General features: G+C 31.8%; 3 protein-coding genes across 3 annotated transcripts; all 3 read left to right on the forward strand.

Annotated features, from left to right (window-relative positions):
* The first annotated feature begins 1,613 nt into the window (after positions 1-1,613).
* Positions 1,614-3,520, forward strand: LOC144565503 (protein SEEDLING LETHAL 1, chloroplastic-like). The gene is made up of 2 exons (XM_078315280.1): positions 1,614-2,380; positions 3,166-3,520. The coding sequence occupies exons 1-2, from the start codon at positions 1,723-1,725 to the stop codon at positions 3,402-3,404; spliced, it is 897 nt and encodes a 298-aa protein (XP_078171406.1). The 5' UTR covers positions 1,614-1,722; the 3' UTR covers positions 3,405-3,520.
* A 7,618-nt stretch (positions 3,521-11,138) lies between these two features.
* On the forward strand, positions 11,139-12,390 carry LOC144565274 (protein DMP2-like). The gene is made up of 2 exons (XM_078314986.1): positions 11,139-11,542; positions 11,987-12,390. Exons 1-2 carry the CDS (start codon positions 11,232-11,234, stop codon positions 12,282-12,284), a joined length of 609 nt encoding a protein of 202 aa, XP_078171112.1. The 5' UTR covers positions 11,139-11,231; the 3' UTR covers positions 12,285-12,390.
* Positions 12,391-18,984: 6,594 nt separating this feature from the next.
* On the forward strand, positions 18,985-20,035 carry LOC144565352 (protein DMP2-like). Its single transcript, XM_078315083.1, has 2 exons — positions 18,985-19,356; positions 19,624-20,035. The coding sequence occupies exons 1-2, from the start codon at positions 19,034-19,036 to the stop codon at positions 19,892-19,894; spliced, it is 594 nt and encodes a 197-aa protein (XP_078171209.1). The 5' UTR covers positions 18,985-19,033; the 3' UTR covers positions 19,895-20,035.
* Positions 20,036-20,364: the final 329 nt, after the last annotated feature.

Raw genomic sequence — 20,364 nt, forward strand, 5'->3', positions numbered from 1 at the left:
TTATACCGTCCGGTACCCCTATTCCATTTCCACCACTTCTTATAAAAATGCAAAGACAACAAATTTGGAACTAACATCTACACTTGGATCGACGTATGTTTTGTCGTTACCACTTCTTTGTTTTTTTTAACATCGGTGAGCATACAAGCATATATATTGGCATGTAAACAGGGATCAACATGCATAATGCCAATATATATAAGATCGTCTATTTGACTCATTGAGTTGCGGACGGAATTTTCCTTAGCTTCCTGTATTTTTTTTTTTTTTCTAAGCTGCGGACGAGATAATTCCTACCGTCCCATTTAATTAACATTAGTATAAAATTAGCAGTTGAATAAATCGAACGAGATAATTAGTTCCGTCCCTTGAACGGAATAAAAGATCCCAGTCTACCTATATCTCGATAAAATAAAATAAACAATCCCTATTACGATATTTTTTTTAATTTATTTTCTATTAATAAAAAAATCGGCTCTTCAGGGTCTCCTTAAAAGAAATCATTACCGGCCACACAGATTTTGTCCTGCTACATTTATCCAAACTGATCTGGAAACTGGATCTTCTATAGTACACGTAGTGTAATATCCGTATGCTGGGTTTGGTACGCCTTGGTCCCGTCACATCGTTCGTTTTCTAGGCACTCTGATATCTGAGACCGAGAGCGCCCAACGCAACAAACAGCTCATTTGAAGATTGGCAACGAAGTAGACGCAACAGAAGATCACCTTACTCAACCAGGATAGTCTCTATTATTGGATCCTTCCTCCTCTACAATAATCAAATGTAGAATATCTAACCCGCAATTGTCTTTTTTATTTTTTTTATTATTCTTTCTAATCAAATGGAATACAACAGTTAGTGTTGTAGTTTCATATTTGTGATAAATTGGAGTCTGAATGACTGAATCTACTATTTTATTATATTATTTTAGTATATGACATAAGTTATCACATATTAAATCTCATAGCACATGCATTTATTTGTAGGAGCGCTAAACTGTTCTTATAACTTTTAGATTTTAATTATATACATTGAAAATTAATTGAATTTTATTTTTTTAGAACGTTTTATATACTTAACTCTTTCATAATATATCAATGTTTATTTGTAATCTAATGTTTATTTTGTGATTGTAGATAACTTGATTTTAATTTCTACTAACTATTTATTGTGCATTTTAAATTTTAGCTTCTATGAAGTTTTTCTAGTTATGTCTCAAACATTAGTTCCTTTATCTTATAAACAATGTATAATGATTAAACGTACACATGAAATATGTGATCATATACAATGATGTTTATTATGGACTAATTACTACAATCAATTTACATAAACATATCATCTTTTGCCAAATTTTTAGTTAAAAAAGAAAGAAAGAAAGAAAGTATATCCAGTTATTATTTATATTTTGTTGCACATAATGAAGTAATAGAATTAGAGACAGTCCTTTACTTTTAAATCATTCAGATAATTAAAAAAAAAATCAAAATGTTTTGAAATGAAAAGTCATGGTTAAGAAAAAATGTCCCTATCTTTTATGTACAAATTCTATCCAAATCATTGTAGGGCAATGTGACCAATGTCACCTCATCCTTCCGATTTCCCAATCCTCCAGTTACCGCCTTATCTCATCGTCTCCATTCCCAAATTACCCTCGGTGCTCACCCCTCTCCGTTCCCTCCACTACACTATGCAATCACTTTCTTCGCTTGCCCTCCAATGAGCACTCTCTCACCTCTATCCCCTTCCCTCCCTCTCCACCCCCAAGCCCTAAATTCCCAACTTACCCCTCCTCAGCCCGTCTCCTCCCGCTTCCAGCTCTCGGCTTTCACGCCAACCCTCCGCGCCCCTACTCTACCCAAAATACCCCTCTCTCCACACGAAATTTCCAAAATACCCTCTACCCAAACCCTCTTCTACCAGAAACTTCACCTCCTCCACTCCCATGGCGTTGATTTTTCTCCGTCTGACCTCCGCCGCATTTCCGATATGTGCCCCGAGCTCCTCCATTCGAGCCCTTGCCTCATTTCCGCCGCTATCTCTTTCCTCCTCTCTGACGTCGATCTCTCTCCGTCGAACCTTCCGCATCTATTACGACGACGGCCTCGCCTCCTCCTATCTCCTGTGAAGACAAGGTTGAGACCTGCGTTCTTCTTCCTACTTTCGCTGGATCTGACCCCAGTTAAGGATTACGCTTTTCTTCTCTGCTTCTCTGTGGAAGATAAATTCCTACCTAGACTGGATTTCTTGCGAGAAATAGGGTTTTCACACAAAGAGGCGAGATCCATGGTTAGAAGGTTTCCCGTATTGTTTCAATATTCAATTGAGAAGAATATGAGGCCAAAATACGAATTCTTGATGAAAGACATGAGACGAGGTTAGACTCCCTTGCTAGTGTACCTTTCTTTTCTTTGGCCACTTAGCAGATTGCTTTTGGTGATTGGTATGCATCAAGCCAGTATTAGATAACATGGTTTTGATGTATGAAATGTATAGTGTGTTTGCACAAACTAAACTTGGGTGCCATAATGAGAAGACGTATATTTGATCAAAATAAGACTTGGTATGTAATTGTTAAAAAGGATATGATTCATATAGCTATATAATTTCACAAAAACAAGTGACATGGTGCTCAATAATTTCTGAAAAAAAGGTATTTAAAAAATAAACATTACTGGGACAGAACTTTAGTATGGTGATGCTGGAATCAATGAATTTGACTGAGTTCTTCGTAGTCTAGAACATATGTTGTTGCAGTTTAATTTGATTTAACAAATCTGTGCATTTGGACTTCAAACAATAATACTAATTCCTGGATTAGTCTGTGTAAAACAACAACTACTACATTTAAGATCATGATATGTATGCAAGAGCTGATAATGATTGCGCTGAATACACTGCTAACAAATTGTTGTTGTCCATATTGATAGAATGAAATTAAAATAGGTGCATTATATAAGAGCAGTAAAGTGTTGATTTGTTTGAGAAGGATATGCCAGTAATTTAAAATAGATAATAGATTGCTACTAGTTTGACCTGACAAAGTAACAACATCTTTGTTATATGCCAGGAAATGAGACTACATGCAGAACTGGAAAAGATTTCTTGAAGTAAATATTCAAGTGTATTTTACACCTGACTCAATCCTAGTTGCATTTCCAGGTTTAGAAGAGCTGAGAGATTTTCCAGAATATTTCTCATGCAGCCTGGAGAATCGAATTCTGCCAAGGCACGAAATGTGTAAGCGAATGGGGTTAAGATTATCGCTACCTGCAATGTTCCGGCCGGGAAATGAAAAGTTTAAATCACTATTACGGAGATATGGAGGCCCATCGTTACCGGTCATGGATTCGCCTCTCTGGAATGCAGGCTTAAATTCTAGTATTGATAATAGAGTTTAATTTGTACATTTTTATCATTTTTTTTTATGAACAAGGGGAGGGTTCGTTATTCTTTTTGCTAATGGGTGAGAAATTGGTGGTGGTAATAGTAGCCTCGTTCTTGCCTACAACTGGTACACACAACTTTACCCTAATTTTGCTATATATACAAGTATACAAAAACATAGGCCAAATATGCAGACATGTATATACTGTACGATTGTGTACATGTTTGTCTTTGATATTTTCCAGTTGAGTTATGGGGATCCAAATCTGCTCCTTTTCTTCCATCTAAATCGTTTAAAATTCATTATACGGTTTCAATTACATCTGAATCGTTTCAATAGATTAGATTGATATAAAAGAAAAAAAAAGTTGAAGCCGTGTGATGGATTTTGAACGATTCAGATGAAAGAAAAGGTGCACCAGGGTGCTCCTTTTCTTACAGATTTGGATCCGAGTTATGGTAGTAGCTACAAGAACTGGCAATAAAAGCATTTTTAAGTTCAGGTTTATTCAAATACTGAAATTATTACCGCACAATAAATTGCCATTCTTTGCTTCTACATTTTGTAAAAGAGGAACCGTTTAGATTTATCTCAGATTAGTAAAATATAAAAGCCCAACGTGCATGCGATTTTATATGAAAGATGAAAGTATAACTCAAATATTGAATGATAGGTGAAGACACTGCATAGCAATTGAATAGCAATCGAATATCTGTAATTAAAAGTAATATTCATCGTTTACATGAAAAATCAACTTTTGCTCTGGCAACTAATATAATGTCTTTTATTACAAATTTGAAATTTGATTTTAATATTGTTTATAGATATTTAATTTTATATTTCCCTAAAAATATATGATATAAATGATCTAGATGCAATTGATTAATGTTAGCAAAATTAAAGATAATGTATTAAAAAATAATTGATTTAACTTACTCTACTGATGATTGTCCAATAGTAAACTTATCAGATAAGCAAGCAAAGAGGCACAGAGCATATTCCTCTTTCAAAGGTCAACAATAGTAATACAAATTTAGGAAGCGTTGTGGAAAATTGCATAGTTGACAACTTGACATGAATGATAATATGGTATTTAAGCTATAAGCAAACCCCGAACCAACCGAATCCGAAGCAGTTGACATCCGTAAAATCAAATTAAATGAAATAAAATGGTGATTCAGGGAGCCAAAAATGTTTGAGGAATAAAAAAATGAACTCAGAAAAAAGAAAAAAAGGAAAGGAAAAAAACATTGGACAGCCTTTCGAAAGTTAATCTGGGGTCTGAAACCAAAACATCTATTCCGCAATCCAAAAACACACCTGAGAATAAGAAAAAATAATTAGTCACTGACATGTGGGTCTCATGGAGCTAAAGAAGGCTCTTTTAAACAGTAATTGTACAGGATTTAAGCTCTCATGTCATTTAGAAATAATTCTCATGGAGGTAGCTGAAATAGAGGACCAATTTCCAAGTCTCTAGAAAGCATACTATTAGTTCTACTGGGCTGTTCGACAATAAGGATAAGATTTATCAGAACAGGTAACTCTGACTCTGGCATAGAAAGTTCTGGCGCTTCCTCTGGAGCTTGGTCTTCTTCTGATCATGGTGGAATCAGAGGAGTACCATGGAGACATTTTGGATATTATCATAGGTATGGAGGCTGGAAACAATACCAGGCGTCTAATGTATGGAGGAGATTTCAAGAATTGAAGATGATTCAGACTGACATGCTTTTGTTATTACTAAACAACAGTTTCAGTATTTTAGTACTTGTTCTTTTGTATGGACTGCTTTGCTTGGTATTCTGATATTTCTGCTTTATCTGATTTTATATGCAAAAGTTATAAGTTTGCTGGTACGCTGTAATAACTAGGATAATGTAAGAACTTAGCTGTAGAAGTCGGTACCATTTTCTGATACCTCTTTCCAGCTTGTGATTTCATCTATGAAATTGGTGGCTATGCCCATTTTTATTAAAATAATTACTTCTGTAGTGTGGTTGAAAATATTTTTAAAGATTGAGATCAATTATTTATCTCCATAATCTTAACAAAACCTTTATAAACGAGTAAAAACAAGCTAACAAATAGAAATATTAAGAATTACACATATAATTATTAAATGTGTGTTTGTTGATGTTTTAAATAAATTATAGTTACATTTACAATTCAAAGATTACTGAAATCGAGAGATAATATCAAATAAATGTTCTCTACACACTCATAATTTTTTTTTCAAAAAATCAAAGAGATTCATCAAGTATTACGCATATAGTTTTTCTAAAATACATTTACATTGTATTGTGTGTGTTGTTTGTATTATATATTAGTTGTGCATTATTTAACACTTTGAGTGTTTATTTGATAATCCATGAAATGATGTTAACTATTAACTGTTCCACATTTTAAGTTTTAAGTTTCATATTTTTTTTTCATATATATACAATGGGCACAAGAGTGCGACGGTACTATGCATAGCGCACATTGATCTATACTAGTCAATTGCTAACGGGTTACCCGTTACGGGTAACGGGTAGGACGGGTAAAGGGGTACAACGGGTACGGGTAAAACCCGTAACGGGTAGACGGGTAAAACTCCCAAAACATATATCCGGTCCGTTTATTACCCGTACCCGTTGCGGGTTGACGGGTACGGGTCCGGTCCGCCCGGTTTTTTTTTTTTTTTTTTTCTGTTTTTTCCTTTTTTTTTCTGTTTTTCTTTCCGTTTTTTTTTTCCGTTTTTTTTTTCTGTTTTTCTTTCCGGTTTTTGTCTGTTTTTTTTGTCAGTTTTTTTTTTTTTTTTTTTTTTTTTTTTCTGTTTTGTTTTTCCGTTTTTTTTTTTCTGTCTTTGTTTCTGTTTTTTTTTTCTGTTTTGTTTAATATTTTTTTTCTGTTTTTTTTACAGTGTCGTATAAATATTATTACGTGTTTATAATTGAATTTTTATAATATGAATAGTTCGATATCAAATAGAGTATATATATACATGAAATTATCAACTCGCGTCTTTATAATTTATAAATGAATAAAATTTGTACCTTATATATAAAAATTATTCGTACGAAAATTTGTATATTTATACGGCTAAGTACAAATCTATTTATTTATTTCTTTAAGCAAGTCATTTTATTTTATTTTCAAATTCTCATTATAATTAAAACAATAAAATATAAATAATAATATCTTAAATTAATTTATTACATTAAAAATAATTATGAATAATTTGAAAACAATAGATTAAAAAATAAAAGTTACCCTCCTCCTTTATTCCGGGCTTGGGACCGGCTATGTAAAATAACATAGGCGGAGTTCTAACTTTTTTTTTTGTTAGTAATTGTTCTTTAAAATGAATAATTTAAAAACTAATTGAAATGTTTAGAAATTATAATTTTTAAAATAACCATAAATATTAAAAGAGGTTAGAAAATTATACCGACACTACCTATCTAGTAGTTTGGATTCATATACCATTGTTCGTTTTCTTCCGCACCGTCTGAATCTGAATTAGGTTGAGGCTGAGGCTCGGTAACGCTTTCTTCAGTATCAGCTGCAGAAGATGATTCTTGAGCTTGATGTTGGTTGCGCTCGTCAGCATTAATCCAATCTTTCAAGCACACAAGTCTTTCAAAAACATGTGGACCCAATTTACTGCGTTTGTCGGAGAGGATCCTGTTCGCCGAACTAAAACAACTTCCTCACGGGACGGTTGACACGGGTACAGCAAACAAATTATCAACTCGACGATGCAACAGAAGAAGTGCCTCCATATGCATACGGTGGTGGTAGTTGATGTGATTCTTGTGGAATGAATATGTTTGGATCATTTGAAGTATAATACGGTGCACCCGTTTGGGGGTTGAGTTGATAATTTGTTTGTAGCATTTGGTCTCTTCTTTGATAATTTTGGGGAGGTTGTGGATAATTAGGTGGCGGCATTTGAGAGGAACTATCAAAATAAGGTTGTGGTCCTTGTGGATAATCTTGTGGATAATTTGTAGTTGGTATTTCGGGGCCAAAAATATCGGCCGACATTCTCGCGATATCTTCTTGCACCGAATCACGATGAGATGACATTTTTAAAAAATGTAAACCTATTCACAAAAATAAGGTTTATTACTTACCATATTCAACAAATAAATCTAACCTAGTTATATAATGAATTTCAAATACAACTTATTTAAAAAAAAAACAGAAAAAAAATATAATCTATTTAAAAATAAATATAACATATTCAAAAATAAATACAATTACTTACCATATTCAACAAATAAATCTAACCTAGTTATATAATGAATTTCAAATACAACTTCTTTTAAAAAAAACAGAAAAAAATAAAATTAAAAAAATTCGGAAAAAACAGAAAAAAAAAGAATTTGAAAAAACAAAAATAAAATCTAATCTATTTTAAAAAAAATCTAACATATTCAAAAATAAATACAATTACTTAACATATTCAAAAAATATAACTTATTCAAAATAAATCTATCATTTTCAAAAATAAATCTAACATATTCAAAATATTTCACATATTCACAAAAATGAATCTAACATATTTTTTTAACCTATAAAAAATAAATCCGAATTTCAAAAATAAAATCTAACATATTCAAAATAAATCTAATTATTTCACAAGTTCACATAATCACATCTAATAAATCTAACATAAATTAAATAAATGTAACAAATCTAACATAAACTAAATCTAACATTCAATTTAAATTATACATTTATCTACAACAATAAATCTAATATGAAATTTTAAATTACTCTACAAAAATCAATTAATCTAACATAAAATAAATCTAACATATTCAAAATATTTCACATATTCACAAAAATGAATCTAACATATTTTTTTAACCTATTAAAAATAAATCCGAATTTCAAAAATAAAATCTAACATATTCAAAATAAATCTAATTATTTCACAAGTTCACATAATCACATCTAATAAATCTAACATAAATTAAATAAATGTAACATTCAATAAATCTAACAAATCTAACATAAATTAAATAAATGTAACAAATCTAACATAAACTAAATCTAACATTCAATTTAAATTATACATTTATCTACAACAATAAATTACTCTACAAAAATTAATTAATCTAATATGAAATTTTAAATTACTCTACAAAAATAAATTAATCTAACATAAAATAAATCTAACCTTTAAATTTCGCGGAGAAATCTTGCGGGAGGTGCACAACTTTGTAATTTCGATACCTTCGTAATTTCGTCACGGGTTTAGCGAACCTCTAATTCCGTTTGCGTATTTGTAAAATGAATTAAATTACAACCATATGTTTTTCAAACAATAAATTTAAAAATTTAGAATAATGAAAAATGAGAATTTGAGATTGAGTTTGAGAGATTGAAAATTTGAGTGTGGAGAGGAAGAGGATTAGAGGGGTGTATTTAAAGAAAAAAATTGGAGAGGGAATAAAATTTGAAATTAAAAAAAAAAAAAAAAAAAAACCACCGGTTGAGGTGACCCGGGTGGGTCCGGCCGGGTTTGATTTGACCTGGCCCGGGCCCCGTCTTGAACCGGCGGAAAATTCAAAAAAATTTGAATTTTGCGGTACGGATCGGGTACGGGTAACGGATAACGGGTACGGGTAACGGGTAACGGGTACGGGCAACCGGGTAAAGGGATACGGGTACGGGTAAAGGGGTACGGGTAAAGGGGTACGGGTACGGGTAGGCGGGTATAGGGGTACGGGTAGGAGGGTACGGGTTGGCGGGTAGACGGGTACGGGTACAATGGGTTTATTTCAAAATAGGGGTGTCCGGTCCGTTTATTACCCGTACCCGTCTACCCGTTTGTACCCGGGCAACGGGTACGGGTACCACGGGTAACGGGTACGGGCCGGGCAAAACGGGCTCCACCCGTTAGGGGTTTAGCAAACCTCTAATCTATACTATGGATTCATATTTTTTATTTTCAAAATTCAAATAGTTGATATGAACCGCTCAACGTTATGTCTCAATGAGAATGCACTTGGAGGTTATATTTTTAGAATTATTTTACTATTTTTTAGATAGATAGAAAATCACTACTTTATGATAATTCAAATCTTGGAAAATAAATCTGTTGCAATTCTAAAGAATCGCAGGGTCCCTGCAATTTCATATCTCACCATTCATTTTTTGAAATGTACGAATCTCAAAGAGCAGTTATTTTCTCTGCATGAATCTCAAAGCAAATGCAGGGGTGGATGTGGAATCGCAGCAGATTTATTTCCCCATACCTCGAGATCAAGTGATTTTACACCTACTTAAAAAACTAGTAAGAAATCTTTTGAATGATGTAAAATTGACATCCAAATACATTTTCATATGTACATCATATTGAGCGGCTCGGAATGACTGTTCAGACTTGAAAAATGAAGATATGACTACATAGTACAAACCGACATGCGCTATACATAGTAACATAACTTCAATGCATAATATATAATTACATTTTAATTATCGGACTACTAAATTTTGAATTATCCTTAATTATTATCGAAATTGTGAAGTTAATTTATCATCATGAATCCTGAATCCTATCCTAAAGTAATAAAATATTGAAGTGCGCATGTATAACTAAATTATACTTTTTATGGCTATATATTGATTTATCCAGTTAATGGGTATTGTGTCAACCTAAAACAAAAATAAACAGGAGAATGTTTGATCTTGTGAAGTCATAGTTAATAGCAACTTTTCTGTTATTCTGTTAAATTATTGATTCTTCCGAACAAAACATTATATTCGATACTCAATTAATATCAGACGGATTCTGTTATTTATATTTATTATTTAGAAAGAACTAATTATATTTTGTTATATAGGATTACATTTGTATGCATGTTTGATATAGTATACAAGTATAAACATAAATGAGGAATGTATATATTTAGGTTTTTAGTTATGAGGAGAGTTCAAATGCATCATAATTTTGTGCTCCAATACGCTTCACATTCTTTATTTTCGTTTTCAAATTCCGAACAGTCGATTCAAACCGCTCAATATGATTTTCATAATAAAATATTCTTGGAGACCAAATTTTATATATTTTTAGATTTTTTTTACTATTTTTTTAACATAGGTACAATATTACATTTTCAAATGGTCCAGAATCTTCTCAAAATAGTGATTTTGTACCTATTTAAAAATTCTAAAAAAATATAAAATTTAGTCTCGAAAGAATATTTTATAATGAAGATCATATTGAGCGGTTTGAATTGACTGTTTGAGATTTAAAAACGGAGATAAATGATGTGGAGCATATTGGAACACAAAATCACAGTGCATCTGAACCCTGAAGAGTTCTCCTATAGCAAAAAGAAAAAGAAAAAGAAAAAAAAGAACAAGGGGACCTACGTGAACTCATCTCCTAAATCGTGCAAGCAAAATATTTGTTCTCCTCATAACCATACTAATGTAATAATTTAATGCTTGCAAGCAACACACTTGGATTAAACCCGACCCGACTGGAATATCCGATTCCTAATTCATAAATTAATTCTAGGTTTTGTATCTATTTTATTAAAGGTGGATGTTATTTGCTCCAATGGTTTGACAATGACATCATTACATCAAGTATGTATAAAATAATGTTAAAACTCACATGCCACATTTTATATTGGGTTTATAAAATGATAACCGACCCGATCCAAATATGATCCAAATAATTTGCCAATCAACATGCATGCTTGTGCCAAATGCCAATCCAGGTTTCCAACCTCTACAAAAGGAGATGAACTGGTACCAACAGAGGAATTCAAACCACCATCTCTTGACAAACAATTTAACACTTCCAAATTAAGAAATAATTTTAGTACACAAAATGTTGTGCTTCAACAAGATCACAGGAGAACAAACCCTGAAAGGGATCGCCGCGCTGATAAAGCTACTACCAACTGGTACCGTTTTTGCGTTCCAATTCCTCAGTGCTTTGCTAACGAACAACGGCAATTGCAATGACTTCAACAAGGTCCTTACCAGTTTGTTGCTGGTAGGATGCGCTTTTTCGTGTTGCTTCTCGTCATTTACAGACAGTTATGTCGGTGTTGACGGGAAGCTGTACTATGGCATCGCCACGAAAACAGGCCTCTGGTGCTTCTATGACCCGAATGCAAAGTCGCTTGATCTGTCAAGGTACTGTTATGATATGAATAACATCTAATCATTTTTAAATGATTACTAGTGATGCAGATGAATTCAACAATGCTCAATTATACTACATTTTATGGGACAATTAAAATCTAATAATTAATTTGACCATCTGATCAAGATAAGAGTAAATAGTGAATATTTGTTTTGCTTTCAAAACTATTTTTTAGTACCAAAAAAAATGCTCACTAGGAAATATAGATTACAACAAAATTAATTGTATATCTTTTTATTTAACTTTAGAAAATCTTAATAACATAACATAATATAATCACCAATCAAATGAATTAAACCATATAATAAATAACTTAGTATAATGAAATAACATACATTACATATATAAATTAAACAGTTTAGTTTAATTTTTTTTTGACAATCAATCAACGTAATGACCCGGTTGGATCTAAATTTGACTATGAAAAACTGCAGTTACAAGTTGAGGACCAGCGATTTTGTGCACGCATTTTTCTCGACATTTATTTTCGGAGTTGTTGCGATGCTAGACAAAAACACGGTTGAGTGTTTTTACCCCGCATTTTTGCAATATCAGGCGACGCTGCTTAAGGTCCTACCAACCGTAGTCGGCGGAATGACCAGTGCTGTGTTCATGCTATTTCCTGATCACAGACATGGCATTGGGTACCCACCATCTAAGGCAACTCAAAACTTCACACAAAAGGATCTGCACAAGGATTTACTGGAATCAGGTTCCCAAAGCTTTGCATAAAAGGAACTTCTGGAATAAAATTAAGTTAATTTGATGCCTTGGTTAATTTGCTGAATATTCTATTGTAAATTGTGGATTTATGGTCTAGTGGTAAAGACACACGGTCTCTAATGTGAAAAGTCATGAGTTTCAAATCTGAATAATAAATTTTTTTGTTATTGTAATAACAAAAGTATTAAATAGTTAAATAGCTTGATCTTCAACTTTTACTTAAAAAAATTGTGGGTTTAGTGCTTTAATTTGTTTTTCCTTGCTTCTTCAGTTATGTAAAAATGCTTGAAGTTAATTGTTTAAACTGTGTGAATTCATTTAATTTTCCAAATTCTGATTGTGACCTGGTCAACCAAGCAAATATTGCATGCTAGCAAAATGTAGAATGTTCTTGTAGAAATTAAGTTTCTATCTACAGTCACTACACTATATATATATACTATTCAATATTCAAATCTCAGAGAATTAGGACATCCGAAATTAAGGAAGTAAATTAAAATATGTTGTGGTTTGATATTTCTTTATTTAAATTAATGGTTTGTAGCAATTATATTAACACTGTCTTGTCTCTACATTAGTATAATGTAATATATACATTATATTTAGAAAACAAAATTTTCATATCAATATATTTATTTAGTCCTTTAATTTTTTTTAAAGAATATATAGTCCTTTGATTATCAATTATTATGGTACCTTATCTTTCATGTTCCATGGAAAAGCAAAAATATATTTATGACACTTTATAAAGAATTTTTTTTAACGGAGAAGTCCATTTTGTGCAGCTCATCTGATTTGTTATTGGAGCATTTATCTCAGAATTTTTTTTAACGGAGAATGTTGCAAGGAACGGTTCAGATTTAATTTCAGCCAGGTCAAAAGAAAAGCATTGCCAATTGTAACAATATATGTTTGCTTTGAGATTCGTGCCAGGTTAAAGAATGATCGAGATTTAATTATTGTACCTCAAGGAACCTCTGAGAGGCTCTGAGGGGATGTGGAATTCATTTGTGATGATAGGTAGTTCAATACATTCTGCGAAATATTGAAAATAATTACGACTTCGAATAATTTTCTTTTTCATCATTGTGCTATGAAGAACTGAACCAACCAAATAAAAACAATCGGTGTTCTAAATAGCACGCTATAGCGTTTTTGGACCCTAAACTCTACACTATGGTATCAAAATGCGCTATTTGAGCTACGGACGCTATAACGGTAATAGTGGTCCGCTATAGCGCATAGCGTGTAGCGCAAATAGCGCGCGCTATGCAACATGAGCTGTTTTTTCTTGTTTATTTTCAATTTATATGAGTTTTAAATAAATGCTCAGATTGGATTTTAACCTTAATTTTTTTTTTTTGTGCAATTGACATATTAAGCTTTATAGTAAACTATTAATTATTAAATGAGAGATCCATCAAACGAAATCAAATAAGAAAGCTATAGCGCGCTATGCAACATGAGCTGTTTTTTTTTTCTTTTCAATTTATATGGGCTTTAAATAAAGACTCAGATTGAATATATTAAGATATTTTTTGAAATAACAAAATGATATTTACTATATGGTAATTTGAATATTTTGAATAGATTAAGATAATTAATTATGCCATAATGTTTAGGTTATTTTGAAATTTAAGTAGAAAAAAGATAGATTATGTCATGATGCTGAATATATTTTGAATAGAAAAAGATCGATAGTTTATGATATTAGTATCACTATGGATATTTTGAGTCGCAATTTGGATTTTGTAATGGTTCAATATGAATATTATAATTTTTTAATCAATTTGATGTTATTTATCATTCTATGAGACTTAGATAATGTTGATATTTAGTACAAATATATGATATAATTTTTATAAAAATAAAAAAACGCTATGTGGCATAGCTTTCGCTATAGCGACGCTATTCGCTATAGTTTTTTTTTTAGACTTCCCGCTATGACGCGATAAACGCTATTTAGAATCTTGAAAACTATTAAATGATTATGAACAAATGTTATAAATTTTGCTGAAATTTAGTATGGTTTCCGTTTCTCTCATTTGGTAGCAAATGCAGAGTAAGATAATATAAAAAAAATAAATCACCTTTTTTTTAATGTTACAACGCAAAGAACTAAACTAAATCATCCACAATAGAAACGGAATTAAAAAAAAAAAAACGTACAAGTTCTTATTAACTGTAATTCTTTAGATATGTTTGTGTTTTCTGTGGCTTCTTCAGAAAAAAAGGACCACGCATGATACTTATGAGCATAGTAACATAATTCGTGATTAATTCGCGTGTACTTCGTGTTTAATTTGTGTTTAATGCGTTTTTTTGATGTTTTTGAACCGAACACTGAATAGAACGCAAAAAAACGTATTATACGTTTTATTTGAGAATAAAATGCAAATCAAGAATTATTCACGAATAAAATGCAAAAAAACACGATTTTTTTTTAAATTATTTATTTATTTATTTTGGATTTTTTTTATTTTTGCTTCTTTGTGGTACTGAATCATTTCCGAATCACTAATTTTTGACTTCACTGAATCAAACCTGAACTATTCAGTTGTCACTATACTTATGAGTTATGAGTCATTTTTTACTGTAAATATTATCTGCTACACATTTAGCTGTACGGGTCATACAACATAAGAATTTAAACAAAATGAAAAGGAGCAGATATGATCGAAGGACTACTAGAGCTTCCAGTACCCCGGTTGGGTAGATCAAGTGGTCCACAGAATGTCCATTGCTCCAGGTCCAGTAAGCTGACCCACGTGCACCTTCGTTCTAATGTGGCTTCACATGTGCAGCACGGCGCTGAAAGATGACCATTTCACCAATAAGAGAAGAAAATTACATTCGCAACAGTAATAGCTACGCAGTCTGTATCACAGGGAATCAAATTTAAAATGTTCAACGTTTTGGACCGCACAAATTACATCTGGCACAAACTGAATGAAATCCAATGAATTAGTATCGGGGTTTTAAATAGCGCGCTATATTTTTTCGGATCATAAAAGCTATAACAATATTAGTATCATAATGTGTTATTCTGCACTATAATAACATTATATGATCATAACATCGTTTTTTTAACCAATTTGCTATGACGCAAAACACTATTTAAACTTTTGCTCAATACACACAAACTTTCAAGGAGAGGGTTTCCCTGACGAATTCATATCACCTAAGGTAACTCAAATTTTGAGTGTAGATTCAAACAGTCTAATTTGACACAAATATTAAAAGAACACGGTAGAATCAGACTGGATTGGTATGAATTCTGATTAGACATCTCAGATTTAAACTCAACATTTGAGTTTTTCCAGAGAATCCAGACTCTTTCCTGATCTGGATGATTCGTCAGCTCGCGTATCCAATTTGTATTAAAACATATGTTTTGTGCTTAATTATCTAATATGAATACGCAAGAGCTATGTTAATGGTTCATATATTTTTGCTTGAAATTTGAAAATATGGACTATCAATTAAAGAAAAAATCATACTTACGATGAAACACAAAGAGAAATATAAAAAAGTGCTTTTAGTTTGTTCGGCAACTATAGTTTAAAACTCCTTAGTGCTCTAAAGAGTCTTAAGTTCAACGAACGGTTCCTCCTATATCAAATTTTTTTTTTTTTGACATATTGCGTCCTTAGACAACCTCCTTTAACAAACTTACTTAATGTCACCTCTTTAATACTTAAAACTATTTTAAAATTTTTTTTTTTTTAACTTAATTGTCGACCGGATGCTCCTTAATGCAACTTAAAATTTAAGCTTTACATAGTTGCCAAGATTGTGTTCAAAAACGCTTGGACCCTTTTTAAAAAAAAAAGAAAAGACATTTACCTACTTTGCTATATATTCTGTATGTTTGACATGAATTAGCAAAGATGCGTGAGCGCAAATAATACAACAGAGATATATGGCTTTGGTTTTACTTGAAAGCATCAACTGAAATTTTTTTAAGCTTTCCCTTTAAAGGTAACAATAGCCGACCCTTGGGACCTAAAATTAAGAAAGAAAAAAAAGAGAGTCATCATATAAACTAAACTTTTTACCTAAATAGATCCTTGCAAGCAACAACTTACTTCTTGTAGCAAGTCCGATCCGAAATGATCTAATATATTTTTATAGACAAATATTTTGACCACTTTTGTATATATTATCATTTTGACCCGAAATGATCTCATATATATATATATATATATTTATAGGAATATGCTAGCATGCTATGCATAGCATAGAGGGCCTCCGTGCAACAGCTCAATATTTGACTTTTCAAAATCCTAACGGTCGATCCAAACCGTTCATCTTGTTCTCCATATTAATATGTGTTTGGAGACCAAATTTTACATTTTTTGGAATTTTTTTACTATTTTTTTAGATTTATTGAAAATCGCTGTTTTCATGCAAATCTGGACCATAAAAAAATAGTGATTTTCAATAAATCTAAAAAAATAGTAAAAAAATTCCAAAAAATGTAAAATTTGGTCTCCAAACACATATTAATATGGAGAACAAGATGAACGGTTCGGATCGACCGTTAGGATCTTGAAAAGTCGAATATTGAGCCGTTGCACAGAGGCCCTCTATGCTATGTGTAGCATGCTAGCATATTCCTATATATATATATATATATAGGCTGTGGCTAATTTGCTGCCGGCAGCATTTCTGCCGGCAGTGCTGCCGCTGTTTTTTTTATTTTGTGATGTCCAAACAATAAATCCAAACCGTTAGATGTTTAATCTATATTATAATCTACTTGGAGACCAAATTTTACATTTTTTGGAATTTTTTTACTATATATTAAGCTGGTTTGAAAACCGCTGATTTCAATGCTGCAGAAATTTACTGAAATCAGCGGTTTTCAAACCAGCTTAATATATAGTAAAAAAATTCCAAAAAATGTAAAATTTGGTCTCCAAGTAGATTATAATATAGATTAAACATCTAACGGTTTGGATTTGTTGTTTGGACATCACACGGCTAAATATAGCCCCGGTAGCACCTCTGCTGAAATGCTGCCAGCAGCAATTTAGACAGACCTTATATATATATATATATATATATATATATATATATATATATATATATATATATATAGGGAGTTTGACTAGTATAACATCAGTGCCATTTCATCCTACATAACACCAACTCTAAAACCTATCAAATCAACTTCGAACGACTAATCCAAACCGTTCAAACTGATTTAGATTATGAGTGATGCGTTTACATACAATTTTTTGTTTATATTTTCGAGTTATTTTAGTATCAAATCAAGCGGTAAAAATATTGAAAAATTAATGTATTAAATTTAACTTAAAAACTCACACATTTGATCGCTTGACTTAATACTAAATAAATTCGAAAAGTTATAAATTTTGCATGTAAATGCACAACTAATGAAGTAGATCGATTTGAACGGTTTGGATTAGTCATTCGAAGTCGATTTTATAGGTTTTAGAGTTGGTGTTATATAGGCTGAAATGACACTGATGTTATACTAGCCAAACTCATATAGAGGTTTCTACTTCTATAAGTATGGGTATATGCTTATATGCTTATAAGTTATTTTTTTGTTTTCAAAATTCAAAAAGTCGATTTGAACCGTTAGATATGATCTCTATATTGAAATGTGTTTGGAGACCAAAATTTTATATTTTTCTGATTTTTTTTACGTTTTATTAAGCCACTTTGAAAATCGCTGATTCAACGGTGGTTTAACAAAATAGTAAAATCAGAAGCTATCGTTGGATCAGCGATTTTCAAAGTGGCTTAATAAATAGTAAAGAAATTCAGAAAAATGTAAAATTTGATCTCCAAGCACATTTCAATATAGAGATCACATCTAACGGTTCAGATCGATTTTTTGGATTTTGAAAACGAAAAAATGACTTGTAAGCATATACCCTTATATGCTTATGGAAGTAGAGTAACCAACCTCTATATATATATATATATATATTTTACGGGAGATTGTAGTATACATTCAAATGCTAAAGTAGATTTTATTTTGGCATATGTAATGGCTGAAAAATTGATATATTTTAAAAATATGGTTTAGAAAAAAATGATATTTATGTCGGTTCACTTATTGGATAATGGAAACAAATTGGTTGCAATAGATGAATAATTTAATGGAAAAACATTTTGGAGGTCATAAATTTAGACTGATTAATGGATTATCAAAGATACTCTCTTGTTGATATTATTAAAAAAATGTTTTTTTTAATCTTTTAAGAATTAACAGCTATAATTTAGAATTATGCTAAGATATAATATACCTTCGAAATTTCTAGATGGTAAAATTATTTTTATAATACAAAATTATACTAGATAAAAGTTATTTTAATAGATCTTGTGGAGGCACTTGTCTATCTAGATCTATTATCCTAATAATTTCTGACTCTTTCTATGTTTTCTTTATTTCTCCTTTTTTTTTTTTTTGGCTAACTTAATTTATTTGCGCTGCGCAAAGTTCTCTCTATTTAAAAAAAAAAAAAAAAATCAGATGAGTAGAGCTGTGTCCAAGTCTAATACTCTAATCCCATTTTAATGTAATTCATTCAATACATACTCAATCCGATCCAAAACGGATCCAATATGAATTAATAGCAATCCAAACCAGCCGCCAACCCATAATTTATAATTTAATAATCAATAACCATAACAATATCTATGTATAAATATAGGTGGAACCAAGTATAACAGGTCAGAGAAAATCCCCTATATAGCAAAGTAAACCAAGACTGAGAAAAATGGCAAGAAAAGACCAAAATCAAAACCAGAGCATAGGAGAGAGGGCTTTTCAGGGGCTTGGAGATCTGGTACAGCTTCTGCCAACTGGTACAGTTTTTGTGTTCCAGTTCTTGAACCCTTTGCTAACCAACTCCGGACAATGCACCGTAACGAACAAGGTCCTCGGTGGAACTCTACTATTCGCTTGTAGCTTTTTCTGCTGCTTCTCTTCCTTCACCGACAGTTACATCGGTACCGACGGGAAGCTTTATTATGGCATGGTGACAAGGAAGGGGCTCTGGTCTTTCTCTGATCCAAATGCCAGTTCCATCGATCTATCGAGGTACTAATTTTGAGCTATGTACAATCTCATTGTATAGTAATTTTCCTTTTATGTGAACTAAGGTCATATAAAAGTATATATACATACATGCAAGAAGGCATGTATCAGAATAATATGGCTAAAATCATATAGAGTATATATATAATAGAAATAAGAAAAAAAATCATGAAAAAAAATAACAGAATTTTTCATTTTTCATTCTTTTTTCTATGTAAATAACAGAAATCCTCAAAAATGATAACAAAATTTGACGCTAAAAACTCGCAGATACAAGCTGCAATTTGGAGACTTTGTGCATGCATTCCTATCATTGGCCGTATTTTCTGTGGTTGCGGTGCTTGACACGAACACCGTCGCATGCTTCGACTCAGCAATGTTGGTGCAACAAAAGATGATGATCGAGGTTCTTCCACCGGTGATCGGAAGCGTAGCAAGCAGTGCTTTCATGGTGTTCCCTTGCAATAGACGTGGCATAGGGTACCCTCCAACAACTGCCACAGTAGACTACACACAGGAGGGGGAATTGGAACTAAAGTGAATTTGTAAAGATATTAACGGAGTAAATTTGGCTTCATACAGTGCACGAATAATAGAGTCAAATGAAAAGGTATATGACTAGTGCACTGTATGAAGTCAAATCAGCTCTGGAAATATATTTTCCTGAATTTGTGCTTTTGTGCTTTTGTTTTGGGGCTTTTAGTTATTGTGGCATTGGCGTTTGTTTGATTCAAGGTGAAGTGAAAAGGGAAGGAATAACAGTGAATGTTTTTGTTTGACTCATGGTGACGTGAAAAGGGAAGGAATAACAGTGAATGTTTAAGCACGAACTGCTGTTACAGGTTGCTTTCATAAAATTATGGTACACTTCTGACATTCTGCGTCAGTTCTGAACATTTTTTTTTTGGAAAAATACCTTGATCCATATTAATTTAGACACATACAATAAGTTCTGTATTGAGAAGTGTAATTTGTTATTAGAAACCTTCCCAACGGGAAATTTGATAAAAT

This window comes from Carex rostrata, chromosome 14, assembly GCF_964058835.1.
Source record: "Carex rostrata chromosome 14, lpCarRost1.2, whole genome shotgun sequence".
NCBI lineage: Eukaryota > Viridiplantae > Streptophyta > Magnoliopsida > Poales > Cyperaceae > Carex > Carex rostrata.

Bases quoted from the DNA above. Each gene is read 5' to 3' on its own strand.
- LOC144565503 (XM_078315280.1), top strand. From the start codon at position 1,723: ATGAGCACTCTCTCACCTCTATCCCCTTCCCTCCCTCTCCACCCCCAA. The intron at 2,381-3,165 runs GTTAGACTCCCT...TTGCATTTCCAG, and splicing joins GATGAAAGACATGAGACGAG to GTTTAGAAGAGCTGAGAGAT.
- LOC144565274 (XM_078314986.1), top strand. From the start codon at position 11,232: ATGTTGTGCTTCAACAAGATCACAGGAGAACAAACCCTGAAAGGGATC. The intron at 11,543-11,986 runs GTACTGTTATGA...GAAAAACTGCAG, and splicing joins AAGTCGCTTGATCTGTCAAG to TTACAAGTTGAGGACCAGCG.
- LOC144565352 (XM_078315083.1), top strand. From the start codon at position 19,034: ATGGCAAGAAAAGACCAAAATCAAAACCAGAGCATAGGAGAGAGGGCT. The intron at 19,357-19,623 runs GTACTAATTTTG...AAAAACTCGCAG, and splicing joins AGTTCCATCGATCTATCGAG to ATACAAGCTGCAATTTGGAG.